Below are 23,635 nucleotides of genomic sequence, written 5' to 3' on the forward strand. Positions count from 1 at the left end.
TTGTTTTTAAAAGGTGATGCCCTGAATGCTCCTCTTAACTGAAGTGATCTTATAACTAAGAAAAGTTTCAAGTATGTGAGGAAGACTGTTAGAAGACTGATATTGTTATAATAGCAACTTGCTTATTTGGCATCATTGGGGAATGAGATGGTCTCTTTAGCAGAATTGCTGGACATATCACCTTTTAAATTTCTAATACTAAGTCTTTTTTGATGAAACCCTTATTAAATTAAGTGCCTTCTTAGAAACTCTAAAGATGATTTAGCTATTCTTTATAACTCAGAGAATGTGCTGTGAACATCTTTCGTAACACTCTGTTTAGATCCAATTATACAATTATGGATTTTTCACATGAGATATATAGAGCCATTTGCCACTGCAGTAAATTCCCATGTATTTTGAGATCTTGTGATTATTTTATAACTTTTTTCTTTTTTTTAAACTCTTCCTTTGTTAATAGGCTACATTTCTGGATACTGCCAGTGAGAATTCTTCTGAACACTTTTTATTAATTCTCATCTTGGTGATTCTTAAGCTAGAATGAAACAATGTTTTTCAGAGCATCTCGGAATTGCCCAAATGTATACACAAAACTTTATACTTATATACATATATGCATTTCCTGGAGAGATTTTTTTAAAATTTTATATCAGAAATCAAGAAAGGAATCCATGTTTTCAAGAGGTAATAATCTCTGTCCTAGATAAAATACCACTGCTTGTTGAAACTGATTACCTAAATTCTGGATACATACGATCCTAATATAACTATTTATTCCTTGTAAATATTATTGAATCATCCATCTTTATTTTGAAGGCTACCCGCAGCATACATAGATATTTGGTAGATCCTTTCTCTCCCAATCACCCCAATTTTGACATGATTCAATTTGAGCGTAATAGCAAGCTCTGCTGTTTTAGACACTAATCCAAAAGATTTTTACGTCTTACATTGATTATGTCTCAGAAATGGATCCATCCAGCCCCCTCTTATCATTTTACCTCTTTTTTAAGCTAACTCTTCCAAAACTTATTTTCAGACCAGTTAGTTTAAATGCAATAAAACTACGTAACTCTATGCATTTACTTAGGCATAAAATAGGCTAAATTTATTTTACCTACAGAGCTTTAGTTGGGAAATAATTATCTAGGTGTGGTTCATTCTTAAACCATACCTTCCTTTCCTAGCTCTGCTAGAAAATGTATTCTCTCATAGTTGCCAGGAGACTTCTATCAATAAGTCAAACTGAGATCCTATTCTTTGACTTCAGGAAAATCATTATGTCCAACACTAGCATATTAGTTACATAAGTTATGATCCATTCATGTGATGGAATATCATGCTGCCAATAAAAATATGAATCACAAAGCATTTTAATGGCATAAGGGAATTCAAACAAGACTAGAAGGAAACATAATTGTTAAAAGGATTAGAAGGAAACAATTATTAAACATGTTTCCTCTGGATTTTGAGATTATGTATGATTTATGGTAAGAAATTTGGATTTTATTCTGAGAATAAAAAATTAAGATTTTTAAGCAGGGACTCTGTTTGATTATGATTAAAACAACACTTTGGTTGACAAATAGGTAATTAGTAAGGGGTAAGGAAATCATTAGGAATCTACTGCTATAATGCAGATGGAAGCTTTAAGGGATTCAAATCAGGGTGATGGCATGGGGTGATAAGAAGTGATAGGATTTATGATATATTTTAAAGCTAAATATGACAGGTCCTAGGTTTTTAAACTAAACAACTGGGTAGATACTAGTGCTATTTACAGGTAGGTGAAATATTTGAGGATGAATAAATTTGGGGTAGAACAGGGAGTGATGAATATTAATTACTTTATTTTCACTATACTAAATTTGAGATGGTTATTAGATAGCTAAGTCAAAGTTTAAGGTAAATTGAATCTAAGAATCTGCAGCTCAGTGGGGAGACCAGGGCTACAATTACACATTTGGGAGTTATCAGGATATTGCATAAGCTTGCCAAGGAAGAACATGCTAGATAGAGAGAAGAAAGAAAAGATAGAGATAGAGAAAAGAAAATGAGAAAAGAAAATGACAAGGGTTAAGCTTAAAACATTCTAAGAGGAAGAACTGGTGACTGAGAAGTGGCAAGAATTGTGAAACGTCTGAGATTTTGCCCTTCTTTCAAGCTAACAAATTAGCTTGCTAAAGTTTCATGAATCTTAGCAGAAGACAGGCTCCTAGATCAGAGGCAAAGAATTTTATTACTCATAGCATAACAGGTAAAATGAGCATCAGCATGTTACATCATGCTTATATCCCAGTTTCCATGGTGGGTGACACAGAGGAGTCTGGTAGATGCTGTACATGCAGTGGGTTTGTACCCTAAAGAACTGTGAACCTAGGAAACTTCAATCTTTCTAATGGACAGTTAGCCTTTTCCACTTTTGCCCCGAGGGACACATTATTTTATTATACTGGTTAGTAAACAAACCTACTCTTTGTACTGGGGAGGGACACTATCTATATCCTCCAAGGCTATCTGCTACACAAAAAGCCTTGAAAAGATGGTATGGACCAAAGACAGACAGTGCCTCTGATTGCAAGATGTGCAGAAAATAGCAAGAGACCCATGGAAAATGTTTCCCAACTGGAAATAAATAATAAAGGTATATTAGAAGAAGTGAGTAAATTTGTAGTAAGTACTACTGAGTGTAGTAGAAGAAAATCCTATAAAATTAGGAGTCTGAAGATAAAAGGAGAAGCCAACCACGGCAACTGCAGCTGTGATGACCTTTACTAGATTTATTTCAGCGGTGGGTTTGAAAACTTGATTAAAGAGAGTTGAAGAAAGAACTGAAAATGAGGAAGTAGATTCAGTGAGTACAGACGGTGAATATATACAGTGAATACAGGGCATAGTTGGAGGTAGACCTTCCTGGTGTCTAGAGAAAGTTTTGTTTTTTTTTTTTTAACATCTTTATTGGAGTATAATTGCTTTACAATGGTATGTTAGTTTCAGCTTCACAACAAAATGAATCAGTTATATATATACATATATTCCCATATCTCTTCCCGCTTGCGTCTCCCTCCCTCCCACCCTCCCTATCCCACCCCTCCAGGCGGTCACAAAGCACCGAGCTGATCTCCCTGTGCTATGAGGCTGCTTCCCACTAGCTTTAAGTCATCCTTGTGTACTGATGGGGGTGATCTAGGTGAGAGTGAGGAATTGATACAGGAGATAATGGGGGAAATTCCAGGAATAAAAAGGGAGAAAAAATAAAAATGGTTAAACTTTGTAAAGCACTTGCTATGCCAAGCTCTGATCTGGTTAGTCTCCACTTACTAATTACGCCTCATTCACACTGAATGAGGTACTCTTATTATTCCCCAGGTTATAGATGAAAAAAGTAAGGCACACAAGTAACTTATCTTCACTGTTAATGACTGCATGGTACTATCCTACAGAACCGAATGGACGTTATCCAGAACACTAATGGAGGGTTAACTTTAGAAAGGAAGAGAGATATTTTTTTCTATTTCAATGGCAATGTGGATGTAGATGTAGGGTGGTTGGTGAATTTGTTTGTGGGAAAGGGGAGTAGTTCTAATCTGATAGCATCAATTTTCTCTCTAAATATGAGACAGTAATTGGCCAAGATGGGTATAGGGACATGTGTTAGAAACTCAAAGAAGAAAGGAACAGGTCTGAAGTATTCATTTCACAGACTAGGGAAGTCAGTTTATTCAAGAGGTATAATATTATTACCTGGCAGTATATGTGTGGCCATTAAGATTCATGGATATAGGTAAAGAATAAGAGAATTGGGGGATTTATAGAGAGGCAAAGGTGTTAAGGGGAAGGTTGTGTTGATTTTGATAGACCCAGAAGCTTAAGTGGGGACATGGAGGTGACTGAGGGTAAAAAACAGTGGAGTGAATGGACTGGAGGTCCTAAGGTGGTATAGAGTCACAGAACTGAAAAGACTGGAGGTCAGAGAGGGAGACGGCTGACACTGAAATCCTTCAAGGCAGCGCAGATAAGGAGAAAAACATCTTTTGCAGGGGAAGTGCCAATGAACTGGGATGCCAGGAGTGGGGGTCACTGTTGTAGACAATAAATCACTAGAATGAAGAAGAGTACAGTGACCCATGTATTAAAGTAACCAGTAAGTGTTACTTTACTTACTGGGGAGGGGGGGACAGTTTCCTGGCATCGGTAGATGATAGTAAAAAGGAAAAAGAAAAACTGATAATAAAAAAAAGAAAAACTGATAAAATGCACTTCAAAGAAGCAGGCAGTGCTGAAGGAGAAATGGTTTGAAAGCAAAAATGAGGAAAAAGGAGGATACCTACTCTACGTAACTAAAACTAATTCTGCCTCCTATAAATAGGAGTTTCAGTTTACTGAAATCCATGCATTTATGTCAATGAAATAAAGTATGGACTTAGAGAAATTAAACTCATAGTATATCACATTAGACAGCTTTGAGAGCACTAAAAGGCAAATGCTTACCTAAATATAACATGGCAATCAAGCAAAACAACATCTGAAATATTTCATTTTAAGTCTTAGGAATAACTATTCCTGTAAGGAACAAATGATGAACACGTGGGAGAATTAATTCGATTAACCAATGTGCTTCTATATAGAAACAAATCTAATGTGAAATCGGCAAAATAACACGGAATGAAATGAGTGCATTCATTTTCAGGTAACCAATACTTATTCTAAGTTTTGTTGTTTTAACGTTTGTATTTACACTGGAAATAAATATAATGAACAATTGCATAGGTTGGATAGAATTTAAATATAAATCATCTAATTAGCTAGTCACTTGAAAGCAAAAACGGAAATTTGAATTTGTTGTTTAATTGCCACATTTTAAGAACACATTTTAGCCAGTTGCATCAAAAAAGAGATAATAATGTGACTGCATGACAGTGTCTCATAGTAATGAGCAGGCTCTGGTTTCTATTTATTGCATATACAATGGACACTGACAAGAGTTTTGGGAAAATGAGTAAGGCTCGTAGAAAAGCTAGCATAGAGATGTGAAGACAGGTCAATTCTAACACTATCTCCTGGGAAGAAGACAGACTTTCTTAAAGATATATGTGCCTCAGAATTATATGGTTTTAAATAGTCATCTTTGGACCAAATTCCATTTCTAGCCACATGCATTCACAGGAGGGTAAACACATTGGCTTATTAAGGACTCATCTGTTATATCAACCACTATTGAGTCGATATCCTAGCCACCCCTGAAACAAGGTCTTCCTTACACATGATGGGAGAAGGTTCCAATGCCTGAAATTCTTTCTTTGCAGTTTCCTTTTGTATTAAACATTGCTTTTTCCACATCCAAAATAAAGAAGTGTCAGAAAAAAAAAAAATCAAGTCTCTAATACTTTAAGGTATACAAATATTAGAACAGGTTTTTTTCCCTCTAGGCACCTATATGTGGTAATGGGGATGAGAAAGAAAAAAATGGAAATAAATTGTGAGAAAAATGAGAGATTCCAAAAATAAAATCTAACTGACTTGTATCTTTCCCTGTTTTCTTTTTCATAGAAGGTTGTTTATGCTCCATTGGTCAGGCTAACATCACTGGGGGAATTACTTTCTATTGTGCCATATACCTGATGTAGAAGAGGATGAAATGATATGGAAAATGTTTCTGATATGATGGTAAGTGGGGAAAAAATAAGCAACAAGAATACAAGATAATTATACAACCCAAAAGCTAAAGGCCTTGCAGTGGTTCACAAAGCCCTCCCCTGCCTCTCCCCCACCAGCTCTCTCTCTTCATCCCCTCTACCATTCTCCACATTGGTCCCTGCACTCCAGCCACACTGGCCTCCATTCCTGCTCCCCCTAGGGCCTCAGCCTGGCTCTGGCCCCTGTCTGGACATCCACAAGGCTAACCACTTCACCTCCTTTAAGTCTTTGTTCCAGTGTCGCCTTTTCAAGGAGACCTACTCAGTTTATACTAGTATTTATCATGGCAATGCACCTCCCCCTGCCCTGGAACTCCTGAAACCCCCCATATCCTCACTATTTTTTAACCGAAGTATTTATCACTTTCTAACAGTAATATAACGTACTTTTTTTTTTATCATCTGTCTTCAATCCCCTGGAATTTAACCTTCAAGAAAGCAAAGATTTTTTTTGGTCTGCTATATCTTAAGCTTCTAAAATAATGTTGGCACTTAATAAATATTTGTTGAATGAATGAGTAAACAGTTTTGTCGCTATGTTTACTACTATGTCAAAAAGGGGTGGGATAGGGAGGGTGGGAGGGAGGGAGACGCAAGAGGGAAGAGATATGGGAACATATGTATATGTATAACTGATCCACTTTGTTATAAAGCAGAAACTAACACACCATTGTAAAGCAATTATACTCCAATAAAGATGTAAAAAAAAACAAAAAAAAAAACCCAAAAAAAACATGTGTGCCGAAACCTAACCACCAGAGACATTGTGAAGTTGAATACACGGTTATAGTATTAAAATTATATTGATTTTGTCCCCTAATACACATTTCAAAAAAAAAAATTTTATAGACAGATTGTCAAGGCTTCAAAAGGATAATAGAAAACTTAAAATTTGATTGTTGAGGTGACAAGATTGTGAACAAATGCTGTCCTTTTATTTGGTGTTTAATTATAATTTCTAAAATATTTGTATAATAAGAAATAAAAATAAGTGAAAGTTTGGGGAGAGAGTTTTTCTTCCCGTTCATGCAAAGCAGGAATATTATAAACAGGACAGCAAAATCAGTTACACACCCTGAAAAAGTGAGATGGCCCAGTTCACACTAGTGAATATTAAATGTATTTACCTCCCTTTGAGCAGATTTCAGCCTGCATCAACCAAAGCATATGGCATAGAGGGCTTCATGCATGAGAACACATATATTCTCTTAGAAATACATTTTAACTCTAAATTCGTACAATGATTTGTTACCCCAAATATGTGTCTAGAAAGAAATTCTATACAAAGTATTGCTTTATTTCCAAAAATGCTCCTTTATCTATTTCAATGAGCAGTATTATCTGAGATGTCTTTTTTTCAGTTAATACTAGATGGTGAAAAAATCACAAGCAACTCATTAAAATGATGCTAAGTATTACAGCCTTAACACTTAAAGGATAAGCTAACATTTCTCACTTCTCTCTAATTCATGGTAATGAGTTTTATAGCATATTGATTGTGGGTTATTGTATGAGATAAGTGATTTATCAATGTACTTCATGAAAAAAAAAAAAAGAAATTCAAAGTCCCAGCATCATTTCTAACACTCCTTCACTCCTTCTCATTCCATACAACAGCATGCTAACTGTCAAAAGCATTGTATAGAAAAAGTTTTATTTACCCTAATTTAAAAATGATGGTTAGACTAACAATTGTCCTTACCAAGTAATAGAACAAGAACAAAAACATCATTTACTTCACTGTGAATTTCTGAAATAGTTTTTGAAACAAACAAAATTGTTTTATGTTCATGATTTCACCTACTTGCTTACAGATTTATCATGAAAAGGGAATTCAGAATTTTTTAAAAAGTAGAAAAAGCTTTCTTAAATAATACTTTAACTGGGCCATTAAGGTAGTATTTTATGTCAATGAAAATATTTACTGGAAAAAATCAATATGTCACACACAACTCACATTATACTTAAAAGAAAATGAAAAGAAAAAGGTATATCTAGATAGTAGCCCTCAAACAGTGTCACTTACATAGCAAACATTCAAAAAATATTTGAGGAAATAAATAAATTTGTTCTTATTTTGCTTGAATGTAGGGTGACAATTTTTTTTGAGGTTAGATTCATTGAGATATAATTTACATACAATATTCACCTTTTCTAGTGTATAGATCTATGAGTTTTGACAAATGTATAAACTCATGTAACTGCCACAATCATCAAGATATGTAAAATTTCATCCCTACTAAAAGTTATTTCAGGCCCCTTTGTAGTCAGTTGCTACCCCAAGCCCCAGCCCAGCCCCTGGCAACCACTGATTGGTTTTTCATCAACATAGCTTTGCCTTTTGATTAAATTTGAAATGTTGAATTAGGCTTGCATTCTTGGGGCAAATCTCACTTGATCCTGTCACCTAAAAAAAAAAATATGTGTGTATATATATGTATATATATATATATATATATATATATATATATATATATATATATTCATGAAGGCTATTCTATAGTTTTCTTTTCTTGTACTGTAACTGGTTTTGATATCAGGGTAATATTGGCCTCATAAAACAAGAGTGTTCTTTTAACTTCTATTTCTTTGAAAAGTTTTGTAGAATTGTAATTTTTTCCTTAAATGTATGATAGAATTTATAAGTGAGAACATCTAGGCGTGGAGCCTTATTATTTAGAAACTTCTTAAGTACAAATTTAATTTCTTTAATAGATGTCAGACTAATCAGATTATCTGTTTCTTCTTCAGTGTGCTTTGGTAGTTTGTGTCTTGTAAGGGATTTGTTCATTTCTTTTAATCTGTCAAATTTAAGGACATAAAACTGATAGCCTGTTATTACCCTTATATCTATAGGTTCTACAGTGACGTTCCTTACTCATTCCAGGTGTTGGTTACTTGTGTCTTCTCTCTTTTGTTCCTGATCAGGCTGGCTTGAGTTTTATCATTTTTATTGATCTGTCAAAAAAACACCCAGTTTTTAATTTCATTCTACTGTTTTTATGCTTCAGATTAAACGTAATTTTCTCCCCTTTTTCCTTAGGTTTAATTTGCTCTTCTTTTCATAATTTCTTAAGGTAGAAACCTAGATAATAGATTTAAGACCTTCCCTCTTTCCTAATGTTAGCATTTGATGTCTAGATTTTTCTCTAAGCACTACTTAAGCAACATCCCACAACATTTGATGCGATGTTTTGATTTTTATTCAATTCAAAGTATTTTGTGATTTCCCTTGTGACTTCTTTGCCTCATGAATTGTTTAAAACAGTGTATTATCTAATTTCTAGATGTTAGGAGATTTTGCAAATGTCTTTACTGATTTCTAGTTGACTTCTGTTATGGATAACATGTTATATGATTTCAATTCTTTTAAAATTGTTAATATTTGATTTATGTATCAGAATATGGTGAATGTTCCATGAGTATTTGAAACAAATGTGTACTCTGCTAATGTTATTGCTAAGCATTCTATAAATGTTAATTAGATGAAGTTAGGTGATAATGTTTTTCAAATCTTCTGTATCTTTACGGTTTTTTTGTCTACTTTTCTATTGACTTTTGACAGAGAAGCATTGAAGTCTCCAAAACTAATTGTGGATTTGTCTATTTCTCCTTTTAATTCTATCAGTTTTTGCTTCATGTAATTTGAGGTTTTGTTGTTAAATGCATACACATTTAGGAATGCTAGGCCTTATGATTTAATTGCACCCTTTATCATGATGTAATGTCCTTCTTTTGTTCCTGGTAGTATTCCTTGATCTGAAGTCTATTTTGTCTGATATTAATATAGTCACTCCAGCTTTCTTTTGATTAGTGTTGGCACAGCATACACTTTTGCATTCTTTTGCTTTTAATCTACATATCTCTTTATATTTAAATGGCTTCATCTAGACAGAATAAAGTTGGGTCTTGCTTTTTATCTACTATAAATTGTATGTGCCACCTCCCACCCTCTAATTCATATGTTGAAATACTAACCCTCAATGTGACAGTATTAGGAGGCAGGGCCTTAGGTGATTAGGTCATGAGGGAAGAGCCCTCATGAATAAGATTAGTGCCCTCATAAAAGAGACCCCAGAGAGCTCACTCACCCCTTCTGCCATGTGAGGACATAGTGAAAAGACAACTGTCTAGGAACCAGGAAGCGGGCTCTCACCAGACACGAAATCTGCCAGTGCCTTGATCTTGAACTCCCAGTCTCCAGAACGGTGAGAAATAAATTTCTGTTTTATATAAGCCACCTGGTCTATGGTACTTTGTTATAGCAGCCTGAACAGACTAAGACATTATCCAATCTGACAGTCTCTGTCTTTTAATTGGTGTATTTAAGCCATTTTTTAAAAGACTAAATACTGATACAGTTTAATTAAAATCTACCATCTTGCTATTTGTTTTCCATTTGTTCCATCTGTTTTTTGTTCTTCCTTGTCTTTTTCATGGCTTACTTTGATTAATTTACACAATTCTATTTTATCTCCATGATTAGCTTATTATATATACCTCTTTTAAAAAATGTAGTGGTTGCCCCTGGCCTTGCAATGTACATCATTAATTAATAACAGTGTACTCCAAATGTTATGCTGCCTTATTTAGAGTGCAATTCTTGAAACAGCATACTGCCAATGATGTAAATGATGTCATCCATGATACATTTATATATGCCATAAACCCTAATGCATAACTACTAGTTTTTCTTTAGACATTCAATTATTTTCTGGAGCAAATACAAGTGAGGAAAAATGTTTTTTATATTTACCTGCACTTTAACTGCTCCTAGAATTCCTCATCTACACATATTCGTATAGATCCATGTTTCTGTCCAGTAACATATTCCTTTTGCCTAAAGACCTGTGGATTGTTTTTTTTTTTTAAAATTCCTGTGGTGTAGGTCTGCTGATATTAAATTCTCTTATTTTCATTTATTCATTCACTCATTCTCTAGTCTCAAAAATTCTATTTCATTTTTGGAAGGTATTTCTAGAATTTCTATTTGACTATTTCTTATAGCTTACATCTTTTTTGTTAAATTCCACATCTGTTCAGGCCTGTTGACTATGTTTTCCACTATAATAATAATTTATTATTTATAAATGATAGTATTTAAAATTCCCTGTTTCATATTTCCAATGATTGGGTCATTTCTGAGTCTGGTTCTGTTACTTGCTTTGTCTCTTGACAGTGGGTTCTTTTTTCTTGCTTGTGTCTCATAGTTTTTTTTTTTTTTTGAATGCCAGTCATTGTGTGTAGCATAAGTAGGAACTGAGTCACATAATATTTATGCCTGGGAATGGGAATGGGTATGCCTCTTCTGTTAGACCAGTAGTGTGGGAGGTTGTATCACTTTATGCTGTCTCTGAGCTGGTTTGATTTTTGCTGCTGCTACTGTCCCCTTCAGAGTTATCTCATATTAATCTTGGGAGCTGTGCAGCCAGAGGTTTTTCCTCAATGTTCTTGTCCCACCTTCAGCTCTCAGCCTTCCCTTTGTGCTTGTATCTCAATTTTCTTAGCTCTTTCTCAGGGACAGATACGTGTTGCTTGTTATTTGGTACTTTCTAACCTTATGACAACAGTGGTAGGGGGATTCTCTGTTGTCCTGCTCCAGCTTCATTCTTCAGCAGGGCTGTCCCTGGCCTTAGAATTGGAGGGTTGTCAGTGATACTGCCCCTTACCATGTTTTCTTTTCTTATTTCATAAATCAACTTCTATTTGGGGGGCCTTAAAAAATAATTCATCATAATGATTCCCTGTTTTGCCAGACAACTGAGTCCTTTCACAGGTCTGATAGTTTTCTTATGATTTGAAAGAGAGCTCTATCTTTGTACTATTTGTGATATTTTCTCCCCACACCCTAAGAATCCTATTTTCTAAGAGATCCTCATATCACAAGACTTGTGGTCTATAAACCACATACCCCCCAGCCTCATGTACCTATAGGGAGTTGAAGGCTGGAGTCTAGAACAGGCCCACAGATTTTTTTTTTTTGCTTACAGCCTTTTTTAATACATAAGGTTGGCCTATAACTGATTTTGTGCTACAGCAGCAGAGGTGAGTATTTGTAACAGAAGCCATATGGCCTACAAAGCCTAAATATTTGCTATCTGGTCCGTTATAGAAAGTTTGCTGACCCTGGTCTTGAAATTGTAGAGTATAGAAATTGCAGGAATTGTAGGCCCCAGGGTCTAGAAAGGTAGAGACTGGGTCTGAAGTGGCAATTAGGAGGTACCTAACCCAGAGGGCAACATGGAATAAGTCTGCTCCACGTTCTTCTTAGACTTATTTTTTTGAAATGATACTTTTCCCACTCATTCACTCATTTGTTTTACGGCATGGTTCCCACCACCTCAATTACAACTACCTGGGAGTTCATTCAGATCGTTCTTAAAATGTGGTTTTGAATTTAACAGATCTAGTTATATACTTCATTCAAATATATGTAATAGTTTAAAATTCCTGCCAATACTTTTCTTGTATAGTTACTTTTTTAAAATTCAGAAGCCTGGGTATAATCTGATCAAAATTTCCAGTTTAGAAATAATGTCGCAAATTTTTCCCTATACATGTTGGAAAGGAAGCAGGCAAGCAGAGTTCTCATTCATGCCTAAACCCCTCCTGCCAATTTATTTCAATCTGCTTTTCAGACAACTGGCAGGAATGTCTTGCCTATGAATATTCTTCTAATGAATCAATGTCCAACAAAAACATCAACAGATTTAGGTTACAAATAATGACCTCCTTTAACAGGCAGACATTAACACTACTTTTAAAAAACTGGATTGGAAATATCTACTGTAATCCCATTTTTCTTTCATCATTTAAAAAGAATTCAGGGTTTTAGCCAAAGCAGGTTTTCAAGCGTAACTTATATTTACATTCCTCTTAGTTCTACACTTTGTGCAATAGCATGTAAAAATTGCTTCAAGTAACAGCTTCTCTGAGGTGAAAGCTTATTTATTCCTTGATAACTTACAGATATGTTGTATGCATATCTACATACACATATGTGTAAATATATATGTATATGTCTACATTTTATATGCATATAAACTTTGTCCATCACTTTATAGTTTTAAAAATCATGACTTCATGCTTCAAATATAGACCAAACAAAAAAAATTTAAGAATCATCTTGTAATTTATACTTAGTTTATATTTTATATATGAGTTTGTATTACTCTCCCCATATTCTAAAGTTTGGCTCTCCTGAATGTCTTCATTTTTCTGTAAGTATATCAACCCCCATCTCCCTTCTTTCACACACCCATCCAAGGGTGGAACAGTGGAGATAATAAGCATTTTAATTTTATCTCTATCTGTAGATTTTACATAGGAGTGTAATATTATATAATGCGCTCCCATAGAGCGGTCCTATACTCACTCCAACTCAGAAGGAGAAACTAAAATCAGTGTCAGGTTTCAAAAGCCAAAGATAGGAATTTAGAAGTCAGTTTGCAAAATTAAGAATAGCAACATTTAAGGCCAGAGTCAAAAGAAATATATGAGGAAAACACATAATCATGAAACCTTAGAACAAGAGTTAAAATACTAATTTTTACAGTAATTTCAGAATAGGTTTGATGTCTACATTGTTTTATTACCGTGTGATAGGCAGAAAATTCCCCTTCCCTCCAATTAGAACAGATTCCTGGAAACTGTGAATATGTTACCTTACATGGCAAAAGGGACGTCGTAGATGTAATTTAGTTAAGGAACTTGAGACGGCAAGATTTTCCTGGTTATCCTTGTGGGCCCAATCTAATCACAAGTGGCCTTAAAAAGAGGGAGGCATAAGAAGAGAGTCAGAGGGAGATGTGACTATAGAAGAATGGTCCAAACAATGCAGCTGTTGCTGGCTTTAAAGATGGAGGAAGGAGACCATCAGATAAAGAATGTTGACAGCCTCTAAAAGCTGGAAAAGGCAAGGAAACAAACTTCCCCTAGAGTCTTCTGAAAGGAATGCAGCACTGCTGACACCTTGATATTAGCTCAAAGAGACATGTGTCAGACTTTTAACCTGCAGAATTGTAAAAAAATAAATTTGCGTTGTTTAAGCTACTAAGTTTGTGGTGATTTGTTACTGCAGTAGAAAAATCAATGCATTATAGTTATCACAACATTTATGTTTCACTGGTTTTGTTGTATATTAATAATTTTCTTAATTTTACTAGCTCCCTGTTCCTGTGTTTTCTATTTTGATTAAAATCTTAGCCTAAAGAACTGATTGAGAGTTTTTGTTTTTTCTTTTTAGGAAGGGCCCTTTTGTGTGATTTTCTAGATCCTTCCATATATGAGAATAACTTCCAGTTACCCCTGTTCATAAACAGCAACTTGACAGTTCAAGTCACAATCATTTATTTCTTTCACCCTCTAGATTGTTACTAATGATCTTTCCCCTCTCTCTTTCTCTCTGCTAGACTATCCTTTTTTGTTTGTTTGTTTGTTTTTGGTAGGAAATCTTTGTTTCCTGTCTATAGCTTTTCTAATTCTTTTGCCTTGAAGACACAAATCTTTTTTAAGGAAAACTTTCTTCTTATTATTTATTGTTGTTTTCTCTATCTGCTCAGTTCTTTACTCCTTAGATTCCTACTTTGTATGTTACATCGCTTAGATCTGTTCTTTGGGTCTCTTGTCTTTTCTCTCATTATTTTACTTCTTTTCCTAAATTTTGGGAGAATTCTTACACTTATTTTCTATAGTATTGGTTTAATTTTATCTAACCTAATGTGTCCTGCCTCCACTGTGTTTTCATTTAGCAATCTTTTTTCATTTACAATCTCCCAAGACTGAACCAGCAAAAAATAGAAAATATGAATAGATCAATTACCAGTACTGAAATTGAATAAGTAATTTAAAAACTCCCAACAAGCAAAAGTCCAGGACCAGATGGCTTCACAGGTGAATTGTACCAAAAATTTAGAGAAGAGTTAACACCTACCATAAAACTATTCTAAAAAAATTGCAGAGGAAGGAACACTTGCAAACTCATTCGATGAGGCCACCATCACCCTGATACCAAAGCCAGATGAAGATACCACAGAAAAAGAAAATTACAGGCATATATCACTGATGAACACAGACACAAAAATCCTCAACAAAATACTAGCAAACTGACTCCAACAGTACATTAAAAAAAATCATACACCATGATCAAGTGGGATTTATCCCAGGCGTGCAAGGATTTTTCAATATCTACAAATCAATCAATGTGACACACCATATTAACAAACTGAAGAAGACCACATGATCATCCCAATAGATGCAGGAAAAGGTTTTCATAAAATTCAACATCCATTTATGATAAAAACTCTTCAGAAAGTGGGTATAGAGGGAACATACTTCAACATAATAAAGGCCATATATATGAACCCACAACTAACATCATACTCAATGGTGAAAAGCTGAAAGCATTTCCTCCAAGATCAGGAACGAGACAAGGATGCCCACTCTCACCACTTTTATTCGACATAGTTTTGGAAGTCCTAGCCATAGCAATCAGAGAAGAAAAAGAAATAAAGGGAATCGAAGTTGGAAAAGAAGTAAAACTGTCACTGTTTGCAGATGACATATTACTACTATACATAGAAAATCCTAAAGACTACAAGAAAACTACTAGAGCCCATCAATGAATTTGGTAAAGTTGCAGGATAAAAAATTAATATACAGAAATCTGTTGCATTTCTATACACAAACAATAAAATATCAGAAAGAGAAATTAAGGAAACAATCCCATTTACCACTGCATCAAAAAAGAATGAAATACCTAGGAGTAAACTTACCTAAGGAGGCAAAAGACCTGTACTCCAAAAACTATAAGATGCTGATGAAAGAAACTGAAGATGATGCAAACAGATGGAGAGATATACCATGTTCTTGGATTGGAAGAATCAATATTGTTAAAATGACTATACTACCCAAGGCAATTTACAGATTCAATGCAATCCCTATCAAATTACCAATGGCATTTTTCATAGAACTAGAACAAAAATTTTTTAATTCATATGGAAGCAATCTTTTTATTTCTTTTAAACTACATTCAGGCCTTTCAGATCAGTCTCATGTCATGTTTGCTTCCTCTAACTTTATAAACGTAGTATCCTTTAAAGAACATGAGTTAGAGATTTTTCAAACTTCTGTATTCTTCATTCTTGTTTGCTCTGATTTGTCAGAGTAGATACCTACCATCTCTTAAATTCATCAATGTTTCTCTGTTTTCTCACCCTAAATTCAAATCCTAACTCAGTTTCTCTCTAGATAAACAAGCTTGGGCAAGTTAGTAAGTCTCTCTAAGCTCAGAGTCCTCATTTATAAAATATTCCTAATAATGGCACATACTATAAAAAGTATGATTATGATAATTAAAAATAAATATGATTATTTATTAAATTCAGTTATAATTAACTGATTTAATACCAGAAAGAGCTTAGCACAGTGTCATGCACATGGTAATTGATTAATGAATGGTAGTTGCCATTATAATCATTGTTCTCATCACCATCATAATCAACATCATTACAATTAGTACAGAGGAAGTTCCATTATTGTCTAGGCAGGAGCCGAGACTGGTTTTGTAAGAGTGCTTGGATTCCTACTCTAACCTGACAGGTCTAGATAAAAGAAGAAAAAGAAAATTCAGAATTGCTATAGTGTTACTTTGCTATTTCAGAATCTCCCTTCTCTGGGACCAGTCTGGAAGGCACCTGAGGCTGAGGCAGCAGCAGCAGCAAACTTTACTTTTGGTTGAAGGTGTCTTTCTCTTCTTAGATATGGCAGCCAGAAATGTGCTGGAGTATTCTGCTCCAACCCTCATTTCTCCTGTATGCTAAACCTTGTCCACTTCCTCTTAATGCAAGGTGACCACAGCCAAATGCTAGCTCTCTGCCTGACTTCGTAGTCCACATCAAGTGTGTTTGTATGGGGGGTGGACGAGTGAGCATCACCAAGGCTTCCCCAGCTAATGTGGACACAGCCATATGGGGGTTTGCCTCCAGCTTTTGCCCCTATGAATTAGGGATGTCCGTGTGGCACTGGGGTGGGGAGGGGTAGGAGGATGTTGGAATCTCTTGTACTTACATCATGACTTCATAGGTGGGGATTTACAAATTGTCCTTCCCTTTCTTAGCTACATTATGTCTGTACTTACCTTGCAGAAATTGCTCAAAGTTTCTGGGCATGAATATCTCTTTCTCCTAATTTCCACTTGATAAGGCTTTCCCCGTCCTAATATTCTATTTTCCATTTCACTAGTCAACTGGAAGGGAGGGTGCTAGATATGGATGCTCATATTAATGTTACAAAAATCAGCTATTACTCTTGAACTAAGTTTTCTTTGTCAAGCTCAGTTTATACTCAATAAAGGGTTTACTGTTTAAAAATCATAATAAGCCAAATTTTTTTCTAATGCTTGCTTTCACATTATGACAAAGCTGTAATTGTGAATCTTTTCCCATTTTTTTAAAGTTCTCAAATCTTATTTCTACTGCTTTAGAATCTATTTAAGGTCCAGTAGTTTCTAAAAATACTTTGCTCTATTAACCTAAAATGATCTAGCATTACTCTATTACAATAGCAATGAAAAGTAAGCCAGGTTTTTATATCTATTGAATTTTTTGTATTTTCAGCTATAGCCCAATCCCCCTGTAAAGCTGTTCATCACATTCAATAGGTAGTTATATATAGTGGAAATGGAGCCCCTCGATGATATAAAGCAATCTAAAAGGCATAAAAAATACTTTCAAGGAGCTCTCTTTCCAATTGAGGTTAAACAGATGTTGAATATGTTTTCTGGTTTAATCACTGTCAATACAGTGTGTTCAACTTTTTCCCATCTAGCTAAGAATGAAATTATCAGACTTAAATTTTCCCTTTTAAATCATTGGAGGTAATTGTTTTGTGATATGGAATTTTTATTTTAGATTATACATTGGTTTGCAAGATTTAATCAAGTTTTTACATCTCTTAGTTCACTTTTTATGAATTTCCACTTAAACCGAAAGGATTAAAATGAGCTTTATTGCCAATTCCTTGTTAAAGTCAATTATGTTTAGACTATCTAGAACAACACTATAAAACCATTTACAATTGCAAATACAAAGGCAATAACAGCTTATGGAAGGGTTGGGGTGGGTCCTATTTGAGGCTCTAACAATAGTTGGGGGAAATCTCTAAGATTTACTTTAAAAAATTACAGAAAGTTATTTTCTGAGTTCTCCTGGAAAGACAGCATTTATGAGTGGTGGAAAGAGAGTAGGCATTCACCCAAGGATTAGGATTTAAGGCTTCCTGAGAGGAATTACCTCATTCTTACTGTAAAAATATCTCTTCTCCTGACCTGCAGAGGAATATCTAAATTCTAGCATTAGTTATTTTCTTATTTGACCTGTGGGCAGATCTTTATGTCCCTCGCTCCCTCCCTTCCCATCTGTTTCCTTGTAGATAGATTTAATCTGGAAGAGCAGATAGTGTTTAGCAAAGGCATTAGATATACTGAATAAAAACCTATTGAATTGGATTATTTTGTTTTGTGTTCCTCTCTTAAAATACTCTTGGGAGAGTTGAGATGTAAAGTCTCTGTCACGGTGGTTACCAAAATTTACTGGACATAAAAATCATCTTGGATGCCTGTTAAAATGCAGATATCCAGCCGTGCCCCTTTGAGATTTTGATGCAGGTAATCCTTGGTCCACATTGACTGAAACCTCTTTGCAACATCTTAGTATGAACGTGGTTTATTACTTTCCTCTGGGAAAAGTTGAGAGTTCCTGAATGGAACCAAGAAAGAACAGGGTAGGTGAGAACGTGAGTTTAACCATTGCCTTTTCCTCCCAGTCTCATTATTCAGAGACGTGGCTAAGGGAGTAAGTTTTAGAGTAGATGTGAAAGCGTCTTTCTTTTACATCTGTGATTAAGCACATGGTGACCAACCACATAGCTTAGTAAGGTGGCCTTCTTCACTCCTTATACTCACTCCTTATACCCAAATAGTCAGCGAGTTGTCTGGTTTCCCTTACTCAGTGATGCTATAGTCTTTTCCTTATCTTCATGCCACCACCACCGTTTTTGTTTCTAGTCTTGGCATTGCTGCTAGACTATTGCAACGGAGTAGCCTGCTTGTGGTCTTGCCCTACTCTTCATCCCCAGTCCTCTCTGATGCATCAAACTGCTGATGAATCAGATTTCAAGAAAGCAGATCTGATTATCTCATTCTTCTGCTGTGAGTCCTTATAAAGATCTTCTCTAATTTCAGGATAAAAGTTAAATGTCTGAGCCATCTGTGATGGAATACCTGCCTACTGATCCACTTCTCCACTGACCTCCAGCCACCCTGAACATGCCTGGACAAAACTCATTTCTCCACATCCACAGACCTTGGCTTTCTGCCCTTCTCTTTGCTTGGAGCACCAAACACTCACCAAAGAACACTGACTAATATCTACTCATTCTCTAGAATCATAATCTGGCCATGACGGGGATCAGAGCAGGCCACCCCCAATATGCCAGTTGGTGTACTGATTAGTTTAAGTTAAAGTTACTTAAGAAACAGCCAATGCAAGAAGGATACTCTGACCCTCCTTTGCCCCCCTGAAAGGAGAAAATAAATCTCCCATGTGAAAGGTAACTTCCCTGTACCAGGAGGTACAGAGACATCCTTATCACCAGAGATGGGGGATTCAAATCTGAGAAGGCTGTATAAACAAACCTTGTTTCTTGCAATCCCAAACTTATTTTTCTTGTCAATTCCTCACAAATGTATTGTTTCTTGGTATAAAAGGTACCTGCTTTAGTCACTACTTTGAGTCATATACCTATAAGGCCTTTATACATAAGAAATTAATTTTTTCTCCTGTTAATATGCCTTGTGTCAATTTAATTATTAGACTAGCCAAAAGAACCAAGAAGCATAGGGGGAAATTTTCCCTTCCCCAATAGCCTCTAGATTAATACATCAAGGAAATTTCTACGTGAATTAAAAACTATGAACTTAATTCTCAAATCTTCATATGATTCTGTAATCAGAACAGCAAAGAAATATTGCTGCCTTTGGAAAATTTTTAGTGACTATACAAAATATTAACTCTAAGTCCTGGAATTACAAATTATTATTTCTCCTTTATGATATTCTATATGTTCTAAGTTCTATGGTCTAGATATTTACTAATTTTATGAAAAAGTAATTCTTATAATTTTTTGGTGAATGACTAACAGCACAGGAATCTGTCATTTCTATGTCACTTCCTTCATGGGGTTGCAAGTTCATCAAACATATTCACTCATTTGTAATTCGACACGCTTCTCAGCTAGGTTGGGAACTGACTTATTCTCACTTCATAGGCATAAAGAGTAACTTGATAATAATATATCAGGGAACCCATGGCAGAGTGGTCCTAGGAATGTTTGCCCATCATCCTCTCAGCAAACCACTGGCAAAGTTTCTAGAAATTCAATCAGTTATCAAGTTACTACCATTTATTAAGCAAGCCAAGTGGTACCGGTCTCTGGATCAGGATATCCAGGGGTAAAGAGGCCTTTTCAAACTGCAGACATAGTCCCTGCCCATCCACCCTTATCCTCCCACATCACTTAGCAGAGACACCACAGTTAAAACTACATAACCCATTTAAAGTGTTCTAGGCAGTCACAGTTCCTGATTACAAACAAAAGAAACAATACTGGCTAAATTGAGCAGAAAAGGAACACATTGGAAAGCTCTTGCATAGCTCACAGAACTCATCAAAAGTGTGAAGAACCAAACTCTGAAAAGAGAACACAGCAGATTCAGACTACAGCCATGATCTGCTTGGGCCACCAACTGTAAATCCTACAATAGCTGCTTCACTGCCCTCTACCTGCTCTCCATCACAGAGGGAGAACCAAACTCTCTCAGTGTCTGAGTGCCTTCAGGAGTCTAAATGCCCTGAAGTTGTGGACAGTGGGTGAGCTGAGCTCATATGCTCACCACCTCTATGAACAGGGAGCTGGGGATTCTCCTGAAACATGAAATGAGTTCCAGTGCTAGGCAGAATTAAAAGACAACAATGCTTGCCGCACAACGTACCATGCTGAACCAACAAATGCAGGCGTACAAACTGACAAACTGTAGCCCAGAGCCCAGGGAAAATGATGGCTTGTGACAGGATCTTCCCTCTGGGGTTGATCATCTGCTTAGAGAAGAGATGGTGAAGATGCTTGTGAAACTGTCTCAAGGAAGAATAAGGAATAACAGAAAAGAAAAAAAAAAAAAGTAGGAAGGAATGAAGGAAATTTGAATGCCAAGAAATACAGAGAAGGAGATGTGACCAAGGACAGAATGTAAAGAGACCTGAGATGTAGGAAGAAAGATGGTGGAGGAAGGCATGTGAGGGCAAATGACCAAACAGAACGAACTATACACACACACACACACACACACACACAAGTTGTAGATCCTTGCTCTCTATAGTCATAATATTATTAGGTTAATTAATGAAGATTCTAAGATCAGAGAATTAGTACTCCTCAGGACGTATTACGTAGGCACTCAGTCATGCTTGTTAATATGGGGCAGGCTCATTGAATGCGGCAGCAGCTTTCCAGATTGCCATTTTCTCCTGCAGCAGACCTGGGTCTAAGCCCCAGCAACCATGCCTAAGGGACCTGCAGTTGGCATTAATCTCGGCACCACCTATTCTTGTGTGGGTGTCTTCCAGCATGGGAAGGTGGAAATAATTGCCAATGATCGGGGGAACCGAACTACCCCAAGCTATGTCGCCTTTACTGATACCGAACGATTGATCGGTGATGCTGCGAAGGACCAAGTGGCAATGAATCCCACCAACACGGTTTTTGATGTCAAACGCCTCACTGGACGAAGACTTGACGATGCTGTTGTCCAGTCTGATACGAAGCATTGGCCCTTCATGGTGGTGAACGATGCAAGCAGGCCTAAGGTTCGAGTAGAATACAAGGGAGAGACAAAAAGTTTCTATCCAGAGGAGGTGTCACCCATGGTTTTGACAAAGAAGAAGGAAATAGCAGAAGCCTATCTTGGGAAGACCGTTACCAATGCTGTTGTCACAGTACCCGCTTACTTTAATGATTCTCAATGTCAGGCTACCAGAGGTGCTGGAACTATTGCTGGGCTCAATGTACTTAGAATCATCAATGAGCCAACTGCTGCTGCTATTGCCTATGGCTTAGACAAAAAGGTCAGAGCAGAAAGAAACGTGCTGATCTTTGATTTATGTGGTGACACGTTTGATGTGTCAATTCTCACTATTGAGGATGGAATCTTTGAGGTCCAATCTACAGATACCCACTTAGGTGGGGAAGACTTTGACAACGAAATGGTCAACCATTTCATTGCAGAGTTCAAGCACAAGCACAAGCAGGACATCAGTGAGAACAAGAGGGCTGTCCGTCGCCTTCATACTGCTTGTGAGCGTGCTAGGTGCACTCTCTCTTCCAGCACCCAGGCCAGTACTGAGATTGATTACCTCTATGAAGGAATTGACTTCTATACCTCAATTACCCATGCCCGATTTGAAGAACTGAATGCTGAACTGTTCCGTGACACACTGGACCCTGTCGAGAAAGCCCTTCAGGATGCCAAGCTAGATAAGTCTCAGATCCATGATATTGTCCTGGTGGGTGGTTCAACCCACATCCCCAAGATTCTGAAACTTCTACAGGACTTCTCCAACGGGAAAGAACTGAATAAGAGCATCAACCCTGATGAGGCTGTTGCTTATGGTGCAGCTGTCCAGGCAGCCATTCTATCTGGAGACAAATCTGAAAATGTTCAAGACTTGCTGCTGTTGGATGTCACTCCTCTTTCCCTTGGAATTGAAACTGCTGGTGGAGTCATGACTGTCCTCATCAAGCACAACACCACCATTCCCACCAAGCAGACGCAGATGCAGACCTTCACAACCTACTCTCACAACCAGCTCAGTGTACTCATTCAGGTTTATGAAGGTGAGCGTGCCATGACCAAGGATAACAACTTGCTTGGCAAGTTTGAACTCACAGGCAAACCTCCTTCCCCCCATGGTGTTCGTCAGATTGAAGTCACTTTTGATAATGATGCCAATGGCATCCTCAATGTCTCTCCTGTGGGTAAGAGCACAGGAAAAGAGAACAAGATTACCATCACTAATGACAAGGGCCATTTGAGCAAGGAAGACACTGAACGCATGGTCCAGGAAGCAGAGAAGTACAAAACTGAAGATGAGAAGCAGCGGGGTAAGGTGTCTTCGAAGAATTCTCTTGAATCCTATGCTTTCAACATGAAAGCTACTGTGAGGATGAGAAACTTCAAGGATAAGAACCAGACTGCAGAGAAGGAAGAATCTGAACATCAGCAGAAGGAGCTGGAAAAAGTCTGCAACCCCATCATTACCAAGCTGTACCAGAGTGCAGGAGGCATGCTAGGAGGAATGCCTGGGGGCTTCCCTGGTGGTGGAGCTCCTCCATCTGGTGGCGCCTCCTCTGGGCCCACCATTGAAGAGGTTGATTAAGCCAACCTAGCATAGATTTAGCATTGTTCCACAAAACGCTGAAGGACCCAAATTTGTAGCAAATTCCATGGCAGTTTTAAAGTTGAGCTGCTATAGCAAACTGGGCATTCTTGATACTTGAACATGGAATGTGCGCACAGGGAAAGGAAATAACATTGCACTTTACAAGCACTGTATTATAAGTGGAAAATACAATGTCTTAAATAAAACTGTATTTAAAGTTGGCACCATAAAAAAGGGGGCAATTCATAAATATTAGTAATGTAAACATGCTACCTGTTAAATAATAACAAACTCTATTAGTTATTTGTTTTTTAATTTTTTTAATTTCTTTAATTTTTTTTTTGGCTGCGTTGGGCCTTCGTTGCTGCATGTGAGCTCTCTGTAGTTGTGGAGAGCAGGGGCACAGGCTGCGGTGCACGGGCCTCTCACTGCAGCGGCCTCCCTCGT

The 23,635-nt window shown here is 36.6% G+C and overlaps 1 protein-coding gene across 3 annotated transcripts; it reads left to right on the plus strand.

Moving 5' to 3' along the window:
* The first annotated feature begins 2,862 nt into the window (after positions 1 to 2,862).
* Positions 2,863 to 23,221, plus strand: LOC113630929 (heat shock cognate 71 kDa protein-like). Of its 3 annotated transcripts, XM_027126845.1 has the most exons (4): positions 2,863 to 2,867; positions 8,448 to 8,453; positions 18,104 to 18,113; positions 21,665 to 23,221. In XM_027126845.1, the coding sequence occupies exon 4, from the start codon at positions 21,674 to 21,676 to the stop codon at positions 23,183 to 23,185; it is 1,512 nt and encodes a 503-aa protein (XP_026982646.1). In that variant the 5' UTR covers positions 2,863 to 2,867; positions 8,448 to 8,453; positions 18,104 to 18,113; positions 21,665 to 21,673; the 3' UTR covers positions 23,186 to 23,221. The 3 variants fall into 3 exon arrangements, with proteins under 3 accessions (XP_026982646.1, XP_026982655.1, XP_026982640.1); XM_027126854.1 differs by lacking the exons at positions 2,863 to 2,867; positions 8,448 to 8,453; positions 18,104 to 18,113 and having other exon boundaries at positions 21,311 to 22,697; positions 23,091 to 23,221; XM_027126839.1 differs by lacking the exons at positions 2,863 to 2,867; positions 8,448 to 8,453; positions 18,104 to 18,113 and having other exon boundaries at positions 21,311 to 23,221.
* Positions 23,222 to 23,635: the final 414 nt, after the last annotated feature.

This window comes from Aethalodelphis obliquidens, unplaced genomic scaffold, assembly GCF_003676395.1.
Source record: "Aethalodelphis obliquidens isolate GAN/ISIS:26980383/991018 unplaced genomic scaffold, ASM367639v1 scaffold2, whole genome shotgun sequence".
Classification (NCBI taxonomy): Eukaryota; Metazoa; Chordata; class Mammalia; order Artiodactyla; family Delphinidae; genus Aethalodelphis; species Aethalodelphis obliquidens.

Coding starts and splice junctions, on each gene's coding strand:
- LOC113630929 (XM_027126839.1), top strand. CDS start 21,311: ATGCCTAAGGGACCTGCAGTTGGCATTAATCTCGGCACCACCTATTCT.